This window comes from Gastrolobium bilobum, unplaced genomic scaffold (genome assembly GCF_033153095.1).
Source record: "Gastrolobium bilobum isolate Gb01-03AN ecotype WA unplaced genomic scaffold, APGP_CSIRO_Gbil_v1 utg24947, whole genome shotgun sequence".
Lineage (NCBI taxonomy): Eukaryota > Viridiplantae > Streptophyta > Magnoliopsida > Fabales > Fabaceae > Gastrolobium > Gastrolobium bilobum.
This window is the reverse complement of record NW_026895771.1, coordinates 37,177-64,578: the sequence shown is the minus strand read 5'-3', so window position 1 is coordinate 64,578 and position 27,402 is coordinate 37,177. Positions and strand designations below refer to the sequence as shown.

The 27,402-nt window shown below is 37.2% G+C and overlaps 2 protein-coding genes and 1 pseudogene across 2 annotated transcripts; 1 reads left to right on the top strand and 2 right to left on the bottom strand.

Moving 5' to 3' along the window:
• The first annotated feature begins 1,417 nt into the window (after window positions 1-1,417).
• LOC133295750 (uncharacterized) lies at window positions 1,418-5,539 on the top strand. Its single transcript, XM_061494607.1, has 3 exons — window positions 1,418-1,707; window positions 4,293-4,587; window positions 4,759-5,539. Exons 1-3 carry the CDS (start codon window positions 1,506-1,508, stop codon window positions 5,387-5,389), a joined length of 1,128 nt encoding a protein of 375 aa, XP_061350591.1. The 5' UTR covers window positions 1,418-1,505; the 3' UTR covers window positions 5,390-5,539.
• Window positions 5,540-6,425: 886 nt separating this feature from the next.
• On the bottom strand, window positions 6,426-8,946 carry LOC133295757 (uncharacterized). Its single transcript, XM_061494613.1, has 3 exons — window positions 8,100-8,946; window positions 6,923-7,108; window positions 6,426-6,782 (listed from the first exon to the last, which is right to left on the bottom strand). Exons 1-3 carry the CDS (start codon window positions 8,562-8,564, stop codon window positions 6,504-6,506), a joined length of 930 nt encoding a protein of 309 aa, XP_061350597.1. The 5' UTR covers window positions 8,565-8,946; the 3' UTR covers window positions 6,426-6,503.
• A 4,585-nt stretch (window positions 8,947-13,531) lies between these two features.
• On the bottom strand, window positions 13,532-17,378 carry LOC133295751 (putative disease resistance protein RGA4; annotated as a pseudogene).
• Between the last annotated feature and the right edge of the window lie 10,024 nt (window positions 17,379-27,402).

Here is a 27,402-nt window from a genome sequence, read left to right as displayed (position 1 = left end):
TTAACTCTTTTTTTATGTTTTTTGTATTATTAAATTCTTCTATAATTAAATCTGTACAAAAATTTGCAACAATTTTAGCCCGAAATTGACATTTGGACAAATAGATTATGAAAAAAGAAAAGAACCCATAAACTTAAACCTTAGTTTCAATAAATACACCCATTAAGTAACACGAGAATTAGGAGAGCAGCTAAACACACCAATTGTGATTTGTTTGAAGTTTGCAGTATATATATATATATATATATATATATTATGAGTATTTAATAAATTTTAGTTTTTGTAAAATATCTTAAATAGTAATTATTTCAATACATGAAGTTTTTGGTGTTATATAATAATTTGTTTTCTGATTTTAACAAAAGAATCCAAAACAGCCAAGCATAGTTCAATTGACAATTAAGCTTTCAAGGATTTGCTTGAGTCAAGAATTCAAATCCTGCTTCAAACAAATTCTTGAAAAATCTTTACCGGCTAAAGGATGTGTCTCACCCCTCGAACGAGGGATTAGTCTTATTCTTTATCCGTGACAAAGTTCAATGCACTCGCTATTCCAAAACAAAGTAATAAGAAGAGATTGAATAGAAATACTTCCAGGTTACATGAATATGGATGACTATTTAGTGGTTTGTAAGCAATTACAATCAATAGGATAAGAAGTATAATATTATAGAAAAATTGTTATGTTATAGATATAAAGATTGTGAAATCATTTCTCTATATATATATTAATTTTTATTTTTTTTTGAAAACCTCTCCTTAGTTTCTCCTATGAATGATAATAAGATTGGTGATAAGAAGAAAGAGTGGATATATTATATTCCAAATAAAACTATCATAATTCATCTTTATGTTTTGATGATAATCTATCAGAACATTTTTTGCATTCTACTAGCAAATTACACAATGACATGATTCCAAAAGTCATATGGATCTCAAGTGCAATTCATTGCAAGCAGCTGGAGCTATTGTCATAACAAGTTCACATGAAACGAGCACAAAAAAATAAAACAAAATCCAAAAAATTGTTTTTGAATGAATGTATTGAAAACTGAAACCACATTGGAATTCGTTGGTGACTTGGTGCATAGAGCACTAAATCTTTCTGTACAAGTTATCCATCATGTAACACATAAGAAAGTGTATCGAACCTAATATTTTTGTGTTTGTTGGACGAGGGAAATTATCTTATTCAATCTAAGAAATATATTTCTCAAGTTATATGTGCCGTTTTTTATTTTATTAATTATTAACAGTGGACTCGAGTACTTAAATTTAAAATTCTATTGTGGCAAAAATTCTAAGAATATTCCGTTTGTTATATGTACAATAAAAAGGGTGCAAAACAAAATTAGAAAAATAATTGTCCTTTTATGTAATTTCATGAAAAACTATAGCAAATGTTGCATGTGGTTCTAGGGTTTATATGAGCCACGCCACGCCGTGATCGAAACTCGTAGATCAGAATTGAGAAAAGCGATAATCAATCTTCTCCACAAAGAGTTATGGCTTCATCGAGGGACAAGGAACAAGCGCCGCCGCACCATCACCAGCCTCTCTTGAGCAGCCTCGTCGTCCGCCCCTCCCACAGCGAGGGCGGCGGCGGAGCCTCCGCCGGTGGTCGTTCCGGCGATTTCGAGCCCGGCGAACTCCACCGAGATCCTCCTCCCCCTTATTCTCGCTCCGATCGATATTCCGATGACCCTGGTTTGTTCCATCTCTTATGTCCGTTATGCTTATGATTCGGGTGATTGGGTTAGATTTTTGAATTTTTCGTTCCTAAAATTTGAAGAAACTTGTTCTGTTTATCTGAATGTTGCAATTTATTTGGTTTCTGAAAAAATTGGTGTCTGTTTTTTTGTTATTATTGTTTTCGAATATTGGACTTTGAAGTTGTAGATTTATTTTTCAGTTCTTGCTACCCGTAAAACTAGTTTCAGTTTTGGTTTAATAGGTATTGGGTTTTATTTCATTATCAATTCAACTACTGATAACAACACCAATAGTTGTTGGTTGATAATAACGAAACGTGAGAACAATTGGTGCCCATGGTTGCCGTGAAAACTTGTTTATGATATAGTTTTTGAAGTCTGAATTGGTTAAAGCATGGTTTTCAAGTAGAATTGAATGGTTGAATTTGTAGCATTCGAATTAATTTGGGGGTTGGGTGAGAAGAAAACTGTCATTTCTTGTTGATGTGGGTTTTGTTAGACCTGCTGTCTATTCATTATGTGCATGCCACGCATATGGATTTCCCATCGATTGTGGAGTGTCAACAGTGAATAAATTTTGCATTTGTGTTACAGCTCTGATGTTGCTGCAAGATCTTGGGCCTTGAGGAAGGCATGTTGCTGTGAACTCAGCTTTGGATCATGATCTGGGATTTTTTTTTAATTTAAAAGGGTTAATAAGTGTGCTGGAAATAGTCCATTCTACATGAACATGTGGGGGGTTTTGCAGCACTAAATCTGTTGCATGGGTTCTCATTTTGCAGAGTCATGGTCATATGTTTGGTTTGGGATATTTGTGAAGGTAAAGACATGTCAAGTTTAATGAAATCTTGGATACAATTTGAAGTATTTGTCATACATGGTACAGTGGGGGCAATGCATTAGAACATCAATGTGGTTGCAGGATTTGTAGAGGACAGAAACTGACCATTAAAAATTGTTTTTGGCAAATAACCTTAAGTTATAACCAATGTTTGGCTGGTATATCTAGGTTCCGCGCCAAGAAGTTCTTTGTGGGTGGGTGAAATGCTAATTTGCTACCTTTGCGGAAGCTGACATGATATTATGGGAAGATAATATTCTCTGATGATAACTTCGTAGTGTTATTGGTTTATATGGTTTTTTTGGTTGAACTCCCGGTTATTTCAATTCCATCTACATGTAGCGGTTTACTTTTGGAATAGTCCTTGCAATGGTAATTGCTAATTTGCTACCTTTTCGGAAGCTGACCTGATCCTATGGGAAGATAATGTTCACTGAGGATAAACTTCTTAGTGTTATTGGTTTATGTGGTTTTTTTTGTTGAACTCGCGGTTATTTCAATTCCATCCTTTTGTAGCAGTTTACTTTTGGAGTAGTCCTTGCAATGATTGTTTTTGGCTGGTGGTTGTCATTAGGTTCTATGGGTTTTTCTTCTTTGGTTGGTTAATTAGGGATGATTCTGATTATTATTTATTTACAACATGGAAGGCTGCTTTTCAGCATAGTAATTGTAATTCCACAAGGGAAATATAGGAATTTTTGTTATCATGTGGTCGTGTAGCTTCTGATGAATCCTTAATGTTATCCATGCGGATGATTGACCGGGACATTGATATGGTGGTACAGAAAGGGATGCTTATCTTCTAACAATAAAGGAATGCACTTCTCTATGTCCAATTTTTTCTCCTGTTGTTTTGAAGTTACTTGGGGGCATAGTTCATCCCAAAAAAAAAAAGAATGCATTGGTTGCTGGCATTGTTGTATATGGCTTCAATTGGGTTTATCTGCCTGGGTCATTCTTTTGTATGGTTTGCTGCAAATTAGTCAACTATGTTGCTTGAATCTACCTCCGGCTGTCACCGCATACTAGCAAGGATGGTTCCAAATGGAGTCAGAGAAGTGGATGGTTCCAAAAGGAATCAGAAGTACTGAACTTTGGGATTCTTTGCACTTTGGTGGTGTGTGTTGGTGGTTATTTCCTTGTGGCATTCATTCTGATCTTGTGCTCCTGAGTTTGATTACTTTCTAAAGGATGAAGTGACATTGGTGTATTGTTTTATCATCTTGGATTAGCTTTTTGTATGAGTTAGCTCTTATTCTGTACTGGGTTTTCAACTTGGTTCTTGTTTTATTCTGCACTGCTTATGTTGCTGTTGCTCCGATATTTTGAATTTGGGTTTGATATTTCAGATGCTTAGGTTAAATGATTTCTACATTTAACTATATCATGATCTATGATATAGCATTCAGAGATAGAAAGAATTGGGGTCAAGGATATAAAGGAGGTAACTATGTATTAGTGGAAAGCCTTGCTCATAGAACCTGTTTACATTTTGGTAATATGGATCAGGTGTTTGGGAAGTGACTTTGATGGTGTTATCATGCAAACTTCCTGCGCTATTCACACTTTTTAGATTATGATACGTATCCATGAGGAGGAGAAGCCCTGTGTGGGGGGTAACCTTCCCTTTGAAATGTCACCTTGATTATATGGCAGTTGCATGATCACAATTTTTTTGGTTTCAGCCTGTAGATTGCAATGCTAAATTTTCCCTCACTTTACTGTCTTTGTTTTCCCAGGATATAGAACTCGTGCAGGTTCCTTATCTCCTGTTCACCGTAGAGATGCAGTTCACCGTACTAATTCTGATTATAATCACTTGTCACGAAGCCGAGGATATGGAGGTGGGAGAGATCCTGGTAGATATCGAGACCTTTCACCCCCTTATGGTCGAGGAAGAGTTGGTGGTAGGCCAATTGGTAGAGCTTTTGATGGGCCTGGCTTTGTTCCTGGACTTGCTAGAGGGGAAGGCAACAGTAGAAATAATCCCAATGTGCGTCCTAGGGAGGGAGATTGGATTTGTTCTGATCCCTTGTAAGTGCAAGTCTTTCTAATTTTGACGAGACTTAACTTTTCATTGGAGTTACTCATTGCTCTTACCTGTTAATTAGCCTGAAGTTTTTTTAAATTTAGGATTCTGGTTGAACATCCAAACAGGTTGATCTTTCTGCTGAGATCTTATCTGTTAGCTTTACTATCTTGCAGATGTGGTAATCTTAACTTTGCGAGGCGGGACTATTGTAACAGCTGTAATAGGTCTCGTCATGCCCCTGCTGGAAGTCCACGGAGGGGTTATCCTGCTCCTCCACAACCTCATGCTCCTCCTAGACGCTTTCCTGGACCTCCAATAGATCGTTCCCCAGAAAGGAATACGAATAGCTATAGATCTCCACCTCTTCGCGGGTTGGCAAGGGATGGTCCTAGAGAGTATGGATCTGCTGCTCTGCCACCCCTCAGGCATGAAGGCAGGTTTCCAGATCCCCATGTTCGTAGAGAGCGTATGGATTACATGGATGATGCCTACAGGGGGAGAAACAAGTTTGATAGGCCACCCCCTCTGGACTGGGATAATAGGGATCGTGGAAGAGATGGTTTCTCCAATGAAAGGAAAGGATTTGAGAGGAGGCCACTGTCACCCCCTGCACCTCCTTTGCCATCACTTCCTAACCATCGTGGTGGTGGTGGTGGTAGGTGGGCTCGTGATGTCAGAGAGAGAAGCCGCTCTCCACTTAGAGGTGGCCCGCCACCAAAAGACTATCGCCGGGATATGTTCATGAATCGTGCAAGAGATGATAGGCGTGGTGTGGGACGTGAGAGAATTGGAGGAATGTATTAGCGTAGAGAATTTGTGATATTATCTTTTAACTTCTATTAGATGTTGGGATTTGTAAAGAGTTTGAGATATTTGTTCCTGAATCTCCACAATAGGTCTACGCATTGGAAACCTTTTTGACAGTATGCACTGAATTGCATGGAATATCATTTTGTTTGTTTCCTTTTAATCTCTTCGGATTTACCAAACTGTTTGAAAATGGAGAATAAATATTTTTTTGAACTCAAAAACTCATGGATAATATCCCACTATTCCTTTTATTCTTGTATCCCTCTCCAGACGGCCAAATAAAAACAAGGATACCTATGGCCAAAAAGGCTAAAACAACAAAACATTTTTTTTTGGGGGGGGGATCATTGACCTTTTAGAAATAGGGTTTATGTGGTTCCCTCGAAGCCAAGAAACTAATGAACAAATGACATAAAACTAATGAACATAAACTGGAAATGAGCTCATAAACTACGATAAAAGCCAACGAAGTAATGAAATATTTGAGATGAATAATAGTGAAAGTTAATTAATGGAACTGGATCACTACAAATGCTACTACTACGTAAAGCAAGCGAGGGGTTCTTTTTATGAACTTTTAAAGAAAAGGCGTGCAGAACCAAGATTCGAAATTTAAGGTAAAGCATCTATCTCTACGGTGTTTGGGAAATTTTTTTAAGTTCCTTCTCATCCTTCGTCTTGGTTCATGTAATCTGCTAATACAGAATTATAGGAAATAATTGGAAGATTAGGGGCCATATTTAATCTCCATAATTCAGCTTTTCTCACCCATTTAACCGTGACAGTGAGGCTTGAATAAAGAGACGAAGTTATTGGGTTACTCAAGTTTGTCATCAGAACTACGAGTTTAAACCAGTTGAACTACTCATCAAATCGCTGAGGCGAGTCCACATTGATATGTATGTCATTATTTCCTTATTTTCACAGACCACAGGAAAAAACTTAGTTCAAGGAAAGATGATATCAATAACGAAATGACAAATAGCTAGTAGGAAGGAGAAATAAAATTGTACCATTACATTTAGACTAATTTTCTCTTTTCATACCACCTGAATGAATTGAAATAGCATACAAGAAACTAGTTGCAGCTAGACCAAAACCAAACGACTCAGACATATGTACATGCATTTTCTTTAAGTTTGATAGGTTGTTTGTTGTGGAAATCAATGGTGACTGAGCAGGAGACATGCTGTCTATGTTTAGAACTCACCAACTTCCCAACAACACTCCCTTTTGATTTCACTTCAAAGACAAGTGTTATTGGTATTTTCCCATTGTCCACCAAGCTAGCTAAGCTCGCACCAGCGCCATATAAAGGAACCTTGCTTCCTTGCAGGTTGACAGACACTGTCCGGTGACTCTTTCTCTGTTGATAATATTTCTTCAACTGCAGTAACATGTATGTGAACATGGAATTAAATAGTAATAAGAGTGGTGATGACTATCAACATCAACATATGGTCCATTTGTTCCCCTCAAACCAAACCTTCTAAATCAAAAAGTAGTGGTCAGTGTAAGAATTCTTACCTCACCAGTTGCAACTATAATCTCAGAATACATGAGATTCACCGACTTGGAGCTGACATGAATGCCAAAAAATGTTGCAGGGTTATGCACTGTTATTCTCATTGAACAATTTGCTGTCAGCATCTTGGTTGGAACTCCTGTCATGTCTGACCCTTCTCCGAAGTAGAAGTTATGTACTGTCAGACTCTGGCAAAAGTGATCATTAGGTTAGTTGGAAAGTTCATTAATAATGTATAATAGAGAAATGGATATAAATAAAAAAGCATGATACTTAGAGTTCCATCATTATCCAAAGAAAAATAGAATTGGCTTCTCTTCATGTCAATAACATATAACCAACAATAGATAGATGAACCAAATTTTCATCAAGACACGCATTATTATCAATGTGTGAAACAAGCAATCCTAAATTGTCAGCTGGAACAATGGGAGATTTTTTTTTAAAATTGAATCAATAAGGAGGCGCAACATGCATGATTGTGAATTCATACAATGTCCTGCATATGTTCCCCGGACCTCAAGTTCTATGCTATCTACACTCCCCAATCCCATTTTTATAAACATGTATACTTATTAATCAGATGTGCAAAGTGCATGAATGCCAACATGTAAACAGCAACCTTCAACCCAATCTAAGGTTTGGCAACCAGAACAAGGAATCAATGTTGGGAAGGGTGTTGGCTACACCCCCATGAAGCAGGTTATGCACATTTATGGTCAAACTGCATATTACCATGGTTACTAGTGTACTATCATTATAAGTATGCACCAAACAAGTAAGCAGCACTGAAATTGAATGATGACATAAAATCTATAGGCAACACTTCTTTCAAATCACTGCTATTCCAGTAAATCGATTGTGGTGACTCTATCCCAAATTATCAAGTCCTGTCCCACAATCACACCACGTGAGGGCCTGACTCGCATCCTTCCTGTCTCAGATATCATCCTAAATCCAAGATGGTTAACTATCTCTAAAAATATATATAATAGTAATCGTTTCCTTCTAACTATTTTAAAAAATAAAGGTTTTGATCTATGATTAACAAAACTAGACCAGATATTATTAAATAATATATACCTTCAAACTCCACCATTTATTTATTAAATTTAAAAAACATCATGTGAAGCAAGAAGCTAATCCTTGGTATAAAAAAAGCAACCATCATTCATGTACCTTGACACTGAGCTGAGGTTTATAAGGCCTGCTAGCACCCCAAATGATCAAACAAAACACACTGAAAATCAAGACAAACCCAATAATGGCAACGAAGATCTGAGCCCTCCTTGACAATCCCTTACTGCCATGGTAAAATTCGTCGTAACCCCCCTCTTCCTCGATCACCTTGCTTTCAGGCCACCCTTTATCGTTGCGTTTCCGGTTCCCTTTCCTTCCCCAAGAAGAGTTGTAGTTACCTGAGACCCTGCTGGCAGAGGACGCCCTTGAATGGTGACCATAGGAGTGATGTGAAGGTGACTCCATGGGGCTATTACAAGCTGGTGTGGCTTGCATAGATGAACATTTATCGCCATCGTGAGAGTCCCTTGAGGGACTCTGCACATAATAAACGGGTCGTTTTGGAGATCTTGGTGATGATGGGTCTAAGCTCGTGACATCAGAATCAGTTTTGGTGTGCATCATGTAAATCAAAAAACAGAACCAACTGAATCTCACCAAGATGCAAAATTTAATGCTGCCCAGATGAGAGAAATCCAAGCTTTTACTTCAATTGCTTGTGGGTAGGGAAGAAAATCCGCTATCTGATGCAAAAATTAGCAACTTCAGTGTTTGGTGTATAAAAAGGCAAGGTAATTCACCAATTTAGTGAAAAGTTCGAAACCCAAATGCTGGTTAGCCTAAGGGATGCAAAGAAACTCAAAATTTAGTGAAAAGAGGGAGTGATGAATTGAGATAATGTGGAAGCCGAATCTTTAAGAGGAGAGACTCAAGAAAATTGAAACGTAAATGGACGATTTTTGAGGTTAGTGTGACACTAAAAAGGGGGAGAGGTGTATCATTCCAAACGAGACCCCTTATATTTTTTCACTTTCACAGAAGACGTGAGACATATATCTTAAAAATGATATAAACTTTTCTCCACTAAAAAACTGTGTAGTGTGAGTGATGGACTTAAGACTTACAATTTATGAAATTCCTCCATATTCCGACACTCTTCAACATTTTAATATGTGTCGCAAAGATTCCAAAAAATTCCAAAATTGCGTTATATTTTTAATTCTAACTATTAAATTTGTTACATTACCATTATTATTTTATTGAATTTAATATAGATATTTATAATTTTTTTTACAAAATTAATTAGTATTATAAATTAATTTATTTTTTTGTTAAATTATTTAATATTATATATAATATATATTATATAAATAAAAAATATTATTTAATATGAAAATATGTCTAAATATACTAACATTTATCATTTTTTAAAATTAATGAATCGGATTATCTTCTCATATCTAGTATCCCTCATCTTTAACGTTGTAGCATCTACCAAGGAATCAGCGTACATTCTATCCCCATCAAAGAACAGCTATTGCTATTATAATATTGAAAAATTATACTCTTATATGGCATGAGATTGATCTCTCATCTCACTCTCACTTTAAAAAATATGCCTCTTTTTTTTTTCTTCTAAAAATTGGTGTTTTTAATATGAAATAACTGCTTTCGTACTACATGAGAAAAGTAATCCCCTATAATATTATGAACATGGTTGGTAGTAGGAGATAAAATGGTAGAAACAAAAGCAATTCTGGTGCGTATATTCCGTTCAGCTTTAATACATGGAAATACTTTTAGGTGATGGGATGGGTTATTCGTCAACTACGAAGTATTGACACTTTAAAAACTTTGACGTGTCATATTCGATACTTTCTGATATTCTTTGACATTTCGACACTCTCCAACACTGCAACGGACATTGTAGAAACTCAAAAAGAAAGTTCAAAAGTTACGTTACGTTACATTTTTAGTTCTAACTATTACATTTGTTGGATTATTAATACCATTTTATTGAATTTAATATAAACATTGGTGATATCTTATATTTCTTTAAAAAATTAATGGCTATTATAAGTTTAGCTTAATTTTTTTATTAAATCATTGAATATTAAATATAATATATGCAACATAAATTAAAAATATTATTCAATATCAAAATGTGTCCTAACGTGTCAAAATTTAATATTTTTTAGAATTAACGTGTCAGAGTATCGTATTATATCATGTCCCGTGTCAGCATCAGTGCTACATAGGTGGTCAATTTTGCTTAAACACTGGAAGCCAATATTCTTTGGCTTTTTGACCCTTTTACCCTTCATTAATTAATTAATAATTATTTTGCCCCTTATTCAAAACTATCTACCAATCTGCCCCTCTTTAATCGATTAACTTGAAGATTTAATCGATTAAATGATCAAAACTAGCAAAAATGGTTGACTTGAAGATTTAATCGATTAAATTTTCAAGTTAATAGATTAAATCTCCCAACAGGCAACATAAGTCAAATCTCCACCATAAACAAAAGCAGATTCCGTGCATATGAAGCAAATCAACAAGCATAGATAACCAAACAAACAAAGAAACCAACAAAAGAAAAATGATTCTTGAAAACTGGATTGATTTACATGAACTGATTCTGTTACTTTCCTTTTGATATAGTACGCCAACTTATTAGGTTTTAAAATATGATAAACAAGCAAATCAAAGAAACAAAAAAACCGCAGAGTATGCCAACCTCAAGATGCCACGCACCATCTCGGATCTTCGCCTTCTCAAGTACTTTCCTTTCTTACCTATTAGGTTTTAATGATTATATGATTCTTTTTTTTTTTTTTTGGAGTTACCCAACCCTAATTATCTCTTTGAGACGAGTTGGCTCCCTCCGGTATCTCCACGAGCTTCGACTCTTTGAGCCGGCTATGGGACTAATCCGGATTGTTCCTGAAATTTTATTTTTATTTTTTTAAAATATGAAATACTTTCGGTTCTTTGAGAGAATTTGAGTAACCAACTCGTAAAATGGCAACTCCTAATAAAACGCAATCAGATCCTATTAAATACAAAACACAATCAACTCCTATTAAATATAAAACGCAATCAACTCCTATTAAATACAAAATGCAATCAGCTCCTATTAAATACAAATCGCAATCAACTCCTATTACATTAAATTCAAAATTCAAATAACCTCCAATACCGTGTTTGTCTCATTCAATCAATGCTTTCACGCTCATTTGGGAAATTTAGTCGATTAAATCTTCCAGTCAATCATTTTTGTCAATTTTGACCATTTAATCGATTAATTCTTCAAGTTAATCGATTAAAGAAGGACAGATTGATAGATAGTTTTGGATAAGGGGCAAAATAGTTATTAATTAATTAATGAAGAACAAAAGGGTCAAAAAGCCAATATTCTTTAGCCTTTCATAATTTTTTCTTCATTTTCATATGCTAGCATAATTAATTATTTATTTAATTTTTTTACTTTGTACCATCTCCACCTTTATAATCTGTAGTCCTTTCAAGTACTCAATTCATTGTGGAGGATAGATTATTCCATCGTTCTTTGATTTACACGTTATGTATATAAACTAATTATTGGCATATTTTACTTGAAATAAGTAGCAAGATATATACGTAATCAATTATATTTTTGAGCTTAATTCTTTTGTCATTTACGTAGGCCATCTACAGAGAAATGTAGTGGAAGCCAATATTTGTCAAGGAATATCTGACTACACTTGCAAAAGGAAACAATTTAACCATTTCTATTGATACATCTAATTCTTGCTGTGAAATGTAAATAGTCAAGATGGGCTAAGCAGCATGTTGCTGAATTTATTAATCTCAATTCGTAACAAGTGATTTTTTTTTTTTTTACATTTTGAGATTAATATTTTTCATATTATAGAAGATAATTTTATTTCGTACATACACACAAAAATATATAAGGCCCATATGAAGATAAATGAGATAAAAGAAAAAAATAGACCTCACACACTTTCACGTGTGTATAAGAGATAATTTTATCCACTGTAACATAAAAAACACTAATCAGAATCATCAATTATAAACTACGTTTATTTAATCCATTAAGGGCATTGAAGAAGTACTTTAGACGAAGGCTCTTGGACTGTCTTAAAATTTCAAATCGAACTAGTGAGATTCAAATTTTAGTGAGCTAATGTCAAGAAGTTTCATTAGCCCCTCTTTTAAAATAAGGATAGATTCTGAGACCACGCATACACCTGGTTATGTAGTCAAATATGTGTTTGTTCTGGACTAAATAATGCCCAGCAACGTCCATAGAAGCAAAACTAGAATACCAGGACTTGCATGCCCATTAAATGAAGGAAAGAGTAACCTTCCACAACAAACCCCAGTTACTAAATTTCAATTTTCAGTGTATCAAATAAACAAGTCGCCACCAGAGGTTATATATATCAAAACTTTTTTTGGTTATATTTGCAAGAGCAATAAGTCAAGGTAGCAAGTGTTTGAATAAAATACAAAGCTCAAACAGCTTACTGCATCTTATTCTCAACTTAAAGTAGATTTAAATAATTACAGAATTAATCAACTGAATTATACATCATCAATTGTTTTACATCTAAAACATCAATCAAAAATCATCTTTTGTCTTCCCGATCAAAACTTCCTTGGTTTTATTTACCTTGCAAGTAAGGCAATGTCCCCCACCATCATAAGGATAATAGGCATTGTGCTTGAGTCTCATTAATATTCTCCACCAAAGCACCTTATCTGAAGGAGATAAAAAAATGAGCTTTAGTGTTGCCAATTCAGCCTCCACTACTTCCAACCCCAAAAAGAAAAGAAGAAAATTTGCACCCATCCTCCAAAGGTTATCCTGAGTAGGTTTACACATAAAAAGATAAGTATACCTGAGTCCAGGAATTAATGCTGCTTCTTGTTCGGTCGTGACATTCTCAAAACCACCAGGTTCAATTATTCGAGAAAGTGGAAGCTGAGGGCGAGCTTTGAACGCATGTGACATTCAAATATTTTTCTGCAAAGGTAGGGATTGCCACAGTATCATTACAGCAGTGCAAAGTTGTATAAACATAATCCCAAAGAGGAACCTATATTCTTATATGATTAGATTAGATGGCAGAGAAAGTATCCAAACAAAAATTGTAACCGACTCCAATAGAAGTAGCTTTCACAGTATGGTATTTAATTAGACATTTTCCCAATTAGAATCATCAAATAAATAGAAAAAAAATCAAAAAAATTAAAAATCAAAATAATACCAAAAGCAAAGACCCTGAAAAATATTGATCAATCACAGATTTCTAGTTTATCTGAGTCAGCTTTTTATCAAATCATTCCAAACAATGACGTGCAAATGTACTTCAACAAAGCAAGATGTCACAAAATATGCATGACTGCAGTGATTATTATCACTTATCAGTCTAGAAAATAATGAAACACTAAACTTGGAAAAGACTTTGATCCAAGAAAACTCTATTTTAACACCGAAAGCCAAGACTCTGAAAAATAATGATGGAAAGTTGGAAACCTCAATTGGATAATTAATTAAGAAACAAATTGTTCGAGTTGCTTACCTTGCAAACACTTTGGTGGCGCATGCACTATGTATCAACAGCACCATACGTCAAAACAATGTCACCGTCTTCTTCATAACTAATAAAATCAACTTTTGTTAACCAAGTTATGGAGATTATCAAACAAAATTTCAAATTTCAATGATCATCACTGAAAGCTTAACCATGCATCAGAATCCACAAGGGCAGCCGAGTGCTATAAAGCTTCTGCTATGTGCTGGGTCCCGGGAAAGTTCTATCCTAGGCAGCTTATCTTGATCTAAATTATTTTCCAGGTGCTGAGAAGCAATTAGTTGTAATAACTTGCTGCCTTTGCAGGTTTGCAATCACATGAGTAGCTTCTTAGATATGAATTCTTATGTAACAAGCAGATTACATATGACCATGAAATTAAAAGATGAGTATAAAAAACATGTAAGCATGCAGCCAATATGTGTGGCTGGACCGAGTTTGCTTTAGGAATTTAATCCAAGCATTGCTAATAAAAGTCCAAGCTTACCCCCAAGTTTCAGATTTGGAAGGGAGATGATAATGCTCGTCTTTAGGAATTTGGTGAAATGTGTCCTCTCCAAAAAAAAACTATCAAGTCAGCTCAGATAATGCTCGTCTTTAGGGGATTGCTCACCACGGACATTCTGCATCGTGGATCAAGATTGGTATTTGATGGATTTCACAACAACTTTTGTTACTTTGAACTCTGAAATGCAAATAACAAAAGTAAAAACTTAAATAGCAAGAAAAGAAGCAACTCAGATCATTCATAGATTTTTTTTTTTTAAATATTCATAGAGGGAAGGAAACATAATAGATCAAGACCATATCAGTTTTGGGCTCAATTACCAACAACTGAACTCGCATAAGATGAAATGCATACCTTGTAGATATCCAGTTCCAGATTGGCATTTCATCAAACAGTTGGTGCATAACCACATGATGCACCTACTCAATGAGGAACACAGAACTTGATCAATATTAACATACAAGCATTCAATAGTTTGAGCACTTCAGAAAAGAAAATACAAGACAGTAATCTAGCTATTCTAACTCCACAATACTAAAACTTCTCACAAATTCAGAGCAGATAAAATAAATTCATAGTAGCATCTATGCTTTGGGAACAAAATGAAGGAGATAAATGACATCCTTGAATTCACCAATCACTGAAATTAGCTAACAAACCAGACACGAACCCAAACAGATTTACCAATAAATCTAACTCAAAAAGATAATTTAGAACAATAACTGAACTAGAAAGGGAGGTTTTTGAAAATTATTAGCGAACTTTTTACAAGCTTCACCTTCCCTATTTCAATGTACTGTATTAGATTCTCAGTTAAAATATTAGAAGTAGATAGCTTCGATCTCACCTTGCAGTAAACGATTGAAGTTTAAATCCTACGGATGTATCCATTCAGGAAAAGACGTCAACTTTGGGCAATTAAAGATATCGATATCCTCCAGCGTTGGTCTAAGGCTGCTTATCCCTGCGGGTATACATCTAAGATTCTCACAATTCCAAATTCGAAGCCTTTTTAAAGTGGTAAGATGCTGAACCCACTCAGGCAAACACTCCATTTTCGTTATACCATAGAAACGCAACCGTTGGAGGCTGTTAAGTTGTTTCCATTGCATGCTGTAACTACCTTCTTCATCACTGCACACACCAAGCTCCTCGCAATTTGTAATATGCAACTCACGCAGTGCTGTGAGATGGTGAAGGACTTCCGACAGGGATTTTAAATCATTTATTCTAATTATCTTAAGAATTTCGACTTCAGAATGATTGACTGCTTGCTGTAATATCTTTCCACTCACATTCTCAAACCGTACTTGCCGAATATCAGTGTGTTGTGGAATTGAAATTAGATTGGGACAATAGGTAATCCATAATTTATCAAGACTCTTAAACTGATGACAACAACCTCTTGGCATTCCTTCTTCGCTACATCTACACCATCCTTTTAGATTTTGTAACCCCTCAATACAGATGAATTTGAGTGATGGAAAAAATGTTGATGAACTATCATTACTGCAATCGGTGTTTATCCATTCCAGACAAGGCATACTTGTAAGCCAGAGACTTTTGAGATGCAGCAGCATATGTAATTGTGGGAGATATTGCATTCTTGCGCAACCAATTAATGACATCTTAAGCAAATTCGCGAATGAGTTGATAGAACGAGGGATTCTAACACCACCAAATCCACTTATCCCCAAACCCTTGATGTTGTGAAGCGGAAGCGGAAGTAGGGCTTGTAGAATTATGTTATCTTTATCCGCGTCATTGTCATCGTCATCAATTTGCCTGCCCCATGTCAATTCCAATTTCTCAAGTTGTGACTTCCCTATTAAATTGACATCCGATGACTCAACAAACCCTTGTGCTACCCAAAGTTGAATCAACCATGTCAGTTCAATGGCATAATCTTTCGGAAACAACGAACAAAATGACAAGCATTTTTTAAGGTGGAAGGGGAGATGATCATAACTTAATTTGAGAAGTTGAAATACTGCATCGACGCATTCTTCCTTGTTTTTAACAAGATCTTCATTGATTTTAACAAGATCTTTATCCTTGAAGTTTAACCATTCATCTTCAGTCACCTTGGAATACATTAAGCTTCCCGTGCATCTGATGGCAAGAGGAACCCCCGAACATATCTTCACAATTTCCTTGCCAATTGACACCAACTTCTGATTCTCCGGTTCTTTCCCATTCTCAAAAGCTAACCGAGAGAACAACTTCCAAGATTCTTCTACATCTAGACCCTTTATTTTGAAGGGTGAAGACGTGCCAGTTATCTTGGCCACCTTCTCGTGGTTATGATTATTTTACTTCCTTTTGCTCCATCCATCAACAACAATTTCATTAATTGAAGCCAACGCTCACGGTCCTCATTCCACACGTCATCAAGGACAAGTAAATATCTATTCCCTTCAATTTTCTTTCGGAGTTCCTGCTGCACTACCATCTCATTAGATGCTATGATCTTTGAAGCAATAGCTCTCACATCAAACTCATCGTCAGATACACACACCCACATTTTCAACTCAAAATGCTCCTGGACAGCCTTATGATTATAAAGGAGTTGAGCAAGTGCAGTCTTTCCAAGTCCTCCAATTCCAATGATGGAAATGATTGAAACATTCTCTTTCACATCCACACTTGTGTTCAATAGCATCTCCAAAAGGACCTCCTTCTCCTCCTCTCTTCCAATAACATCTTCCTCACGAACGAAGGAGTCTGTCTGTCTTTGCTTCGCAACCCGTTGCTCAGGAGTTCGATTAGCAAAATGGAAATTTCTTCTACCAACATTAAGGGCATCTATTGTCTTCCCCATCTTCTTAATTTTCCGAGACATTTTGAAAGAAAATAGAAGCTGGTTGGATGAGGAGAAGAAGATGCGAACCTTTTTAGCCTTCTTATCTCTGGTAATCACTTGGCGTCTCAAGCCTTCAGTGGAGAACTCATCAACCAAGTCCTCAGCATCGTAAAGTGCATCTCTGAGCTTGTCAACCCACACTTTCACTTGACGGTTGGTGCCATGCTGCTGCTGCTCCTCTGCATCCATAACCACAGCCTTGATTTCAGTCATGTCTTCCACGAGCTTTTCAAGATCATCTCTGACGTTCCAGCTCTCAACAGCCAACGAACCAAGCTTCTCGATCAATTTCTCAACGATGTTAAACAAAAGATCATCAGCCATTTTTTTCACAAGTGAACAAGGTGCACAAGTTTTTGTGAGATTGAATTCAGAACACAAGTTTAGAGAATGAATGAGTGTTGTAAAAAGAAAAGTGGGGACTTCGTCAACGCAATTATTGCAGATGTCGGGCAAAACATCTTTTTTAAAGGTGAAGACACAATCATTCCATTATATGACAATGATATATCTAGCTGGAGGATAGAAAGCGAAAGCAATAATTCACATAACTGATGCTTTTTCTTATAAAAGATTTTCGAAAAAATGACAATTGACAAAAGACGTGGGCCAAATATAACATACAACATGGCTATCAAATCAAATTTAGCTTGGAATCACATACCATGCGTGATCCCATGTTCCTCCATCAATTTTAATGTGACAATTCATATAGAGATATCTGCCAACGAGTTATATTTTGTGGTAAACTGATAAATTTATGCAGAAATTTCATTTATTTAATAAATAAAAATGACATAAGTTGTTTACCTGATAATATTTTGTTTCCCTTGATATTTGATCTTAATCATTTCTTATTCTTTTTAATAGGAACAATTCTTATTCTTTTTAATAGGAACAATTCTTATTCAGCTACGTATAATATAAAATGCAGCTTTATAACACAAAAAGCTTGTCGGTTTTTTAATTGTTGCTATCGAATCACGAATCACGAATCACGAATCACGAATCACGAATCACTACACTACTATGGTTAATTTATCTAGGAATTTTTACCATTACTAAGAGCAAAAATTGCATAAACCCTGGATAGGGACATTTGCTATTTTCCGTCTAAAGTTCCCGAAGGATGTATAAGCTATTACTAAATAATTATAGGACTTTTGTTTTTGTTCTTTCTGCAGATTTTGCTGATTTATTGTTCATGTCAAAAAACAAACCATTGCTTACTAAATAATTAGCAATTTTTTTTTTTTTTGGTAATATGTTATGTGTACCGTTGGAATCTATAAGCCCACTATGTCCCCTTTGGGGGGTTGTCACTATATAAATGATACCCCTAGCTTAGGTAAAGACCAGGCTAGATAGTATGATTCCAAGTATAACAAGTTAATAACAATAGGGAAATTATGGGTAAATATGTGACTTAATATAAATGGGCATAATAACGATACATAAGATACCTTCTTGTGTGCCCCTGGGGGGTTATTTATAAGAGAAAATCCTGCTTCCTGGGAGAAGGTTGGTGGGGAGAAGGTCAACTCTTCTTGGGATCGCATACCGATGGCAGTGTTGGGCGTGACAGGCGCTGCCATCGTAGCAGCGCTGTGCCTTCTGCGTCCGGTGGTGTCAGCGTGGGTCACAGGGGGACAGCTTCCTCTTATGGCATTTGGGCGACTGCTTTCGGGGGTTGAGGTCCCAAGGAAGGATACTTTAGTGTTTAACCTTGGGAAGTTACCACGTTGGGGGGTGTGCGTCGCCCCAGCAAGTAGGGCTGACGTGGATGCTTGGTGGGGCCTTGACCATTGGGCTTGACTCTTGTTGGGCCATCCAGAACCCCCAGCTTGGCAGCAAGTGTAAGTTGGTGCCAAGGTGGACACGTTGACAACGCCTTGTTTGGCGACACGAAAGTACTGGGTGTGAGTCGTTTGGCGATCTTGGTAACTAGTGTAGGTTGGTGTCAAGGTGGACAGCTTTGACAACGCCTTGTTAGGCGATACGAAAGTACTGGGTGTGAGTCATTTCTTCAGATGACAGCTGTAACATCTTAGTGGTTTAGCGGTGATTGGCTGAGGGTTTTTCATAAAAAGCTGCCACCTCTGGTATTCTCGGGTAGCTTTCCGATTTTCGAGGAGCCGTTATGATAAGTTTTTCCATCATTACAATTTATTGCGAGAACCCAAGTGTCCCGAGGCACGTCGCATTAATGCGACGTGATGGGTGACCTGTCCTCTTAAGGTGACCATTTTGTCCTTTATCGCAACCGTCAGTTGCACGATGACTGTGTCATCTTACGGCTGGGTGAGGAGGGCTTACACGTGTATGTACGTGACCTTCCTCCTCCTCTTTCTATATAAAGGGGGAAACCTCTCGTGGGGTCCTCCCTCACGCGGACTGTACACTGTTGTGCCTCTGCCCTTCTGCTTGTTTCCTACCCTCAGTGAGTGTGATAGTGCCGGTCTTCTTTCTCTCACTTTTTGCAATTTCCCAGGTATAGTGTTTCTTGCTTCTTCTTTCATCATTTCGCTTCTTTGTTTCTGGTTTCCTTCTACTTCTTTTTCTGTGGCGTCGACGGTTAGGTTTATAGAACCCATCCCTGGTCTCATACTTCCTGAGTCGGAAGTGGAAATTAAGGAAGAGAAGTTTGATGAAGCCTTTGAGGCACTGGGAGATAGTGTGGTGAGGCCAGCAATGCGAGAGTATCTTACTAGTTGCGCCCCAAGTCGTCCTTTAATTCATGGGGTTGAGAAATTGCCCCATGGCAAAGTACCCGAACTTCTGGGTTTTAGTGAAGAGGAGATCCAAAATCTCCTTCCCGAAAGAGCTTTAGAGCCAGTCTTCCCATTTGCCGGTGAGGCGTCATGTTCCAACCTGCATAGTGGATGCCGTGGAGTGATTGGAGAGGGAAATTCCAGATCTGGCGGGCGTTCGTCTGCAAGGTCTAGGAGACGACGGTCAGGAAGATCAATTGAGGGGGCCAGCCTTCGTTCTTCACGAAGAAACCATTCTAGGCCTTCTGGGCGCTCACGCGTCTCGAGGGTTGCTTCCCGTCGCCGTGTTTCATGACGTTCTGAACTTGGAGTTGGGTGACTTATTCGACCCATATCCAATATCAATCGTCAACCACAAAATCGTCCTTTAGAGTATTATTTCAACCCTCGCCCTTCTTCAGTTGCCCTTCGCACGTCACACGGTCAAATTCCCCCTATTCCCCAATCTTTCCATCGTCGTATGTATGACGAGTCCACAGAGAACCGGTTAGGTAGATACCACCCAGAGGATGGTCGCCTTATAAGGAATGGCGTGTGGGACGCCATCTTTGAAGACATAGGACTTTATAAGATACCGCCTGCCTGGTGGCCTTCTAATCTGAGCTATTCAGATTTTTATTCTTCAAGTTCCTCAGATACCTTGGATTCTGATGGTGAGTTAACTATGTTTTGCACTATTTCTTTTTCTTTTTCTTTTTTTTTGTTTGGCGTGGGGGCGTTGGTTGTGACACGAGTGTTTGTAGGGCGTGGTGGGGTGTCCAGTTTCCCTTTGCAGTGGTCTTCTGGCGTCGGTGAAGTTTTGAGGATTGACTGTGTGTTTGTCGCTCCCGGGAAGGATTTGAAAACTTTTTGACTTATGGCGGTTGCTCAATCGGACGACGGTCTTGAGGCGAGGAATTGGGTTTACTCGGTGGTGGCTATTACTTCTTCGAGTTATGCTAATCGGGACATCCTGCGCCGCCACTATAAATCTGAACTTAGCTTCACCATTACTGAAAATGGTGCATACGAGGCGAAGTGGCAACCGTTCGCAGTCGGTGCTGATCGCCGGGTTTGTGACGCGCCTCATATGGCGGCAAGAGCTCGATGGCGGTTTATGGTGTACAAGACACATTTCACTGATCAGAAATTGAGGTTTTCGCTGTCAGAGTTTGAGATAGGGGTATTATCCCACTTACAGGTCGCGCCTTCATAACTGCATCCCAACGCTTGGGCGTTTGTTCGAGTTTATGAGAGCATATGTCGGTATTTTGGTTGGGCGTATTCAGTACGATTGTTCTTTTACTGTTTTCAAGTGTCGCCGTCCAAGAAGAAACTTGGCTGGGTTTCGTTAAAGGCGGGTAATGCGATTGGATCAATATTTGCCCAGTACGCCAATTCGTATAATATCTGGACACACACTTTATTCTGGATTGAACCTGGGTTGGGAGAGGGTGAACTTCCTTTTTTTGTTGATCGGTCGAGTAGGGATTATCGGTTTCCCCTCTACTGGACTAAGACCCATTACGAGACGCCAGCTGGTCAGTATTTGTTTGCTCTAGGGGCCTTGTCTCCTAAGGAGATACATGTGATTGATTAGTTTGTGGAGCTAAAGGGAGGTCTTGACCGGTGGCCCACGAAGCAAGTGTTGTGCCATGGAGGTGTGATGGCATTTTGTGTTGTTTTTTGTTTGTGATGACCTATACTGTTTTTTCTTGCGTTTGTCTTTACCAAAATGATCAATATTAACCTTGTCTTTACTGTTTGCAGTTGGAAACATGGCGACAGAGATGTTGAAGCTTGCTCGCGATGCGGCTGCTAAGCTGAAGGCCAAGCAGGGCGTGGCTCCTCAAACTCAGCCCAACCTTCCTTCAAAGAGGAAGGACACGGGTAAAGGAAAGGATAAAGAGATTAGGACTTTGAAGAAGAAAAATCATTCTGCCGCTGACATCCCTGCTGGGGAGTTGGAGAAACGAGCCAATCGCCCGATCATTATGGAACCCACTGGCGTGGCGGGCAACTCTTCGGCCAGCGAGTCGACGCTGGGATCCGGATCGTCGGCCCTTGAGGGATCTAGGTTGAAACGGGGTGCAGAACCAAGTTTGACACCGCCCCAAGCTTTCAAGGTAGCACACCATGAATCATCTGGGGGTGGGCAGTTCCATGACGGTGCATGTGAAAGTGACCAAGCGAACAACCATGCTTCTGGCGATGGAGAGGGCGACCATCCTCGCGTGACGTCGGAAACTGAAGACTCACCTCCCCCTTTTGCAAAAATTATCGTGGGCAGGGCCCTCAGCTTGTCGGAGAGGGACCTTGTTAATGGATTCCCCAACGTTGGGCGTCCTAAGATGGCGATTCCTGAGCGTCTTGATCGTCGATAATTTATGAATTGCACCCAGGTGGTCATTGGTCGCATCTTAGGGATGCAGGAGATCGCCCTTGCTGTTGATGAACGGTGTTCCCTTCAGGAGGATCGCCTTGCTGATTTTGGGCGACAGGTCGATGGTCTGACCGCTGAGGTTGGGCACCTTGGTAAAGAGGTTGCTGACAGGAAAGCTTCAAACCAGTCTTTGTCTGGGCGGCTGAAGAAGGCAGATGATTAGGTTAAGCGGCTGTCCAACGAGAAGGATGACTTGAAGAAGTCATTGGAAGAAATTATGAAGGAGAAGGAGGTTCTCCGGACGGAGAAGGATCAACTGTCCTCCAACTTGTTTGTTGCGCAAGGGAGCCTCCACGCCAAAGATGAGGACTTCAAGAAAGCCGCAGGGCAGGTGGAAAAGTTGGAGGAGGCTTTGGCCAACCTAATGTATCACTCTTTCAACAACGCCCTTCATCAGGTTTCTGTCAGGTATCCTGATGCTGACTTGACTGGTTTGGATCCTGCTTATGATGTGGAGGATGGCAAGATTTTATCATCAACCAAATATACTCTCAGTAAAATTGGCCAAAATTTCCGATAATTTTTTGTAACATTCCCAGGAAAATAATATTCCAACTATATTCCTAGTAATCGTGATTCCCGGGTAAAAAATAAAAATAAAAACTCCTATACCAAACACCCCCTTAGTTAAACATCCGCAAATTAATATATTTTACGGAAGAAGATAAAATGGTAAAAAAAATTTAAAATAAGGACAAAATAATCAATCAACCCATTCTACGCTGTGATGTCTAATTTTATTTGATGAGATATCTACTTTCCGTATCCCTTGCATCTACTTGTCTAATTCAGAAGTACTAAAGGATCTCTCTAAAGTCGCTGGAGATGGATGGGTGAAAAGGGATAATTCAAATAAACGAATAGATAATTCAATGTTCAGAATCAGATCCCTTGATAAGTGTCCAAGACACTATGTTTTTATGGTTAAAAAGAGTTCAAATAATAATTAATGTTTCAGGTTTAAAGTAACAAATCACCAATTCTAAGGGATAAAGGTAGTTTGCAAAGGATAAAGATCAAGAAAAATAAAGAATTAATCAATATTAATTCTTGTTCAGCGAGCTAATCCAAATATTAAAAAGCCCAGTTTATTCTTTAAAAGAACACTTTAGGGCTTGTTCTATACATTCGGAAGACGAGGCAGAGGAGCACAACAGCGGAGGAACAATCAAAACTTCACTGTGGAGATCGGGTTTTATTTTCCTTTTTATGAGTTTTAGTTTCTTTTCATCTATTGTTCTTGTTTTCCTGACTATGTCAAGCTAATTTTCTTTAAGTAGTTAGGGCTAGACGAAACTAATGGGTTCTTGAACGTTGTTTGCCTTTTCTTATGATTTATATTCTTGATTTTAAGTTATGAAATTAATCTGTTTAAAATTCCTAGACTTGTTTATGACCTGGCCAATCTTGAATGAGCATTAAAGTTGTACATGACAATAAGAATGTTGGTGTACCGATTCCGATTGATTGATTGCTGGAATTTGTATGATCTAGGGATAGACTTATGAATTCTATAATCGTAGGTTCTTGCGTTAATGCTTAATTTATGAAGAAGTACTAAGGGATTAGGCTTTGGAGTGAAATAAAGGATTAGATTACCATGGGATTGAGATTTGATCAAATATAGAAAAAACTGTTAATAACTTGATCTTGAATATAATCATAGGAATAGGTAGATTTGTTAGGAAACTATTGGGAAAGTCGAGTCCTAGCTATGCATTTTTATTAAAACTTAAACTCAATTTCTAGATTTATTAATTCTGAATTTATTTTCTAAAATATTAAAAACTAAAAATAAGTTTACAAATTCTGTTTTTAATTTAATTACAATATTCTCAAGAAATCCTTTTATGATTGATCTAACTTTAGCTAAATAGATAAATTATTGCTTGTTCATCAGTCCTCTTAGGATCGACAACTTTTCTTATCACTTTATTACTTGTACGACCGGTGCACTTGCCGAGTTCGTCAACATCCCTCACCTTCATACAGAAGGAACCCAACACATCCTTCATCAATTTCTATACACAAACACAATGCACGTTGGCTCAATGAAATTAAGCAAGACCCGCTCTATGAACCCTAAGGAATAAGCATGTCTGAATTTGATAGTCTCATATTTGGGATTTATAGAATTATATGGATTATTTTCAGTTACTCTTCCTCCGGTCACCTTTAATTTTGAAGATATTTTGTTTAGGGATAGGTAAAATAAGTGAGGTTTTTTAATTGATGGTCGTATGTGTTTTTCGTTCGATTTTCTCATTATTTTTTGTCTTGGTCGCAGAGGAAGAGAGAAAGGGGAGGAGAGAGAAAGGGTATGGAGGAAGTTAGGAGGAAGAAAGGGGAAAAAAGATTTTATTTTATATCGCAAATATCGACCGTTGCTACCCATTTTAATATCGTTCGATTACAATCTCATCCAATGGTGGAGAGTTGCGGAATAAAATAAACCTTTTCCCCCTTTCTTTCTCCTCACTGCCTCCCACACTTTTTCTCTCTCCTCCCCTTTCTCTCTATCGATTTGCGTAATTTACAACCTGAATTTATATTTGTATCTAAATCTATGCAATGATCAATGGCATGATAGTTCTGCTGGATGAGTATAATTTTCAAAATTTCTTGAATATGATATAATTGAACATGACATAAATCACAAAAATACAAAAAAATGAAAACCACGAATAATCCCTTCATTTGAATTAATACATGATTAACATAACGTTTCTTCTTTGTTGTTGAAATTTAAAATCAAATCAACTTATCTCCTTCTTCTTATCTTGTTTTTCACTTTCAAGTGAGGAAATGATCTCTGTTCTCTCTATGTTACGCCCAATATGGCATCTGGGTTTGTTTGTTCTTGACACCCAATTTCAATTTTTTATGTAAATGCTCATAAAAATGGCTGGGTTAGATGAAATAAGAAAAAAGCTTGCACCTTTTTTTGATGCCGAAGCGCCATTAAAGAGAGAGAAAGGGGAGGAGAGATAAAGGGTGAGAGACATTGGGAAAGAGAAAGGGATAAAAGAGTGTCGGTGCAACATAGCTTACCAGCATTATCTAGGGATTATGAGGTCATATGAAAATAATTTGGCATGATATAGAACAGTATACATGCAACTATAGTCAGCAACCCAACATCAAACTGTGTGTACTGCACAAGCCTCACATCACACCGCTTCACTTTAGGCACAATATTGGCACGCCTATAACCCTCAATAATAGTGTGACGCTCCCCGTCATAAGGCATAAAACCCACAATGACATTGAAATCATAACCCAACAACTTGGTCCACATCTTATAAGTTACCTACAATGCCAATGCCTCAAATAATAATAAACGTGAGGTCTCCATTAAAGTACCTCAAGTTTTAGTAGAAGGCTTTCACCATGACCTATGAATACATGCATGATATCTCCACAAGCACTCTCAAGTGTGCGCGATAAAGAACATGAACAATGTCGAAGCCCTCCGTTATAAAAAATGTTGAATCTAAAGATTTGGCTCCACTATGTTTTAGGGAAGATACTCTGATATGAACTGACTTGTCTCAGTTTGATCATTCTAGAACAAATATCTATATGACATGTCCAAAGGGTCAGGATGAACAAACGTAGACAATGAAGACCCATTGTGGCGGTTCTTGGGACACCTCTCCAAGCAGGTCGCTTACGTGGTCATCTATCAACCATACGGAATGAATAGAAAACTGTAAAAATAATCCAAATTGAGTAATTTTTTTAACAAAAACATAAATCCATAAGAAAGCAACCAGCAAAATTAGATTTGGGTTAAAATTTGGATTTGGAAATTTTGCCCAAATACCCACCGAAAATCAGCCACAAACCAGATGAAAAATCAAAGATTGATGATTAAGAACACCTTTGTTGATCTAGGAAGTTTTTGGAGATTAGGGGATAATCTTAGGGTTTTAGAATGAAGAGAGAGAAAGGTTATATGACCTCTTACTCGAGCTAAATGGGGTTTTATAAATATAGCCCCCTAAATGAGTTACTTGAGTAATAAAGTCTTTCACCCGAGTAAATGTCAATCCATTAGTTAAACACCACAAAATAAGGACAAAATAATCAATCAACGCATTCTACAGTGTGGTGTCTAATTTTATTTGAAGAGATATCTACTTGTGGAGAGAAAATTTAGAGCTCTCGGCCCTTTGGTCCGCAAGAGAGAAAAAAGTAGAGAGAGAAGAGAGAAGAGAGAGGGAGAAGAAAAAGAAAAAAAGAGACCAGGGAATAAATTTCCCTACTACTTGTGTCTCATCCCTTTCATCTTTTCTAATTTCAAAAAAAAAAAAAATATATATATATATATATAAGGTTTTATTAATCTCATGTTACAGGAGATAAATTATCTCATGTCATAGAAATAAATTTGTTGGCTCCACCATCTAAAAAATAAAAAGAAAAGAAAAGAAAAAGGTGACACAGTTATCGAAGAGTGTGTAGGAGAGAAAGTTATCACATGTAGCATAAGAGTAATTTTTTTCATATATATATATATATTGAAGATTTTAGATTTCTTATCAAAAAATAACAAAACTAATTTTAAAAAAATTATTTATTTATATTTTTACGTTTTAAAATTACTTTAATTCAAATATCCAGCATACTTTTTTAAAAGAAAAAAAAATACTGGAATAAATATCTAAAAATATGACATCCTGTTTTATAGGGTGCAGCGTGCCGCTGGCCATTGCCATAGATATTTTGTGAGTCTTCGCGTGAATGAAGCAAGGTAGCACATGTAATACAACAATCGCGGGAGAAGTTTGAAATTTGCAGCACCCACAAAGTTGTGATATGGGGCCACTGAAGAAGAAAACAAAAAACAAAAAACAAAAACAATAGGCACGGATTTCCATCTGAAAGTGACATGAGAAGATGACTTTGCAACAACATCACAACTATTTGGTGGTATAACAAATGGGTTTTATAATTACGAGGGAGAATTGAAATCTGATTATGTAGAGATAAAAAGGATAGGATATTGATATGTTAGAAAAAATTATGTGTTAGAAAAAATTATAAGTAAGATGTATGTCAGCACGAAAATTGAAGGGTGTGTAGAAAAATTGTAAACTCGTGTTAAATGACAATTATAAAATTCATAACAAATATGGGTTTAGCTTTTCTTATGTTGTAGGATTGTAGGAGAGTAAAAAAGTAGAGAGAAGTTAAATGTGGGTCCCATATTTTATATTTAAAAAGAAAAGAAAAATTATTTGGCACGGAAAACAAATTTGTGTAGGAAAATGAGAGTATCTCATGTGACAT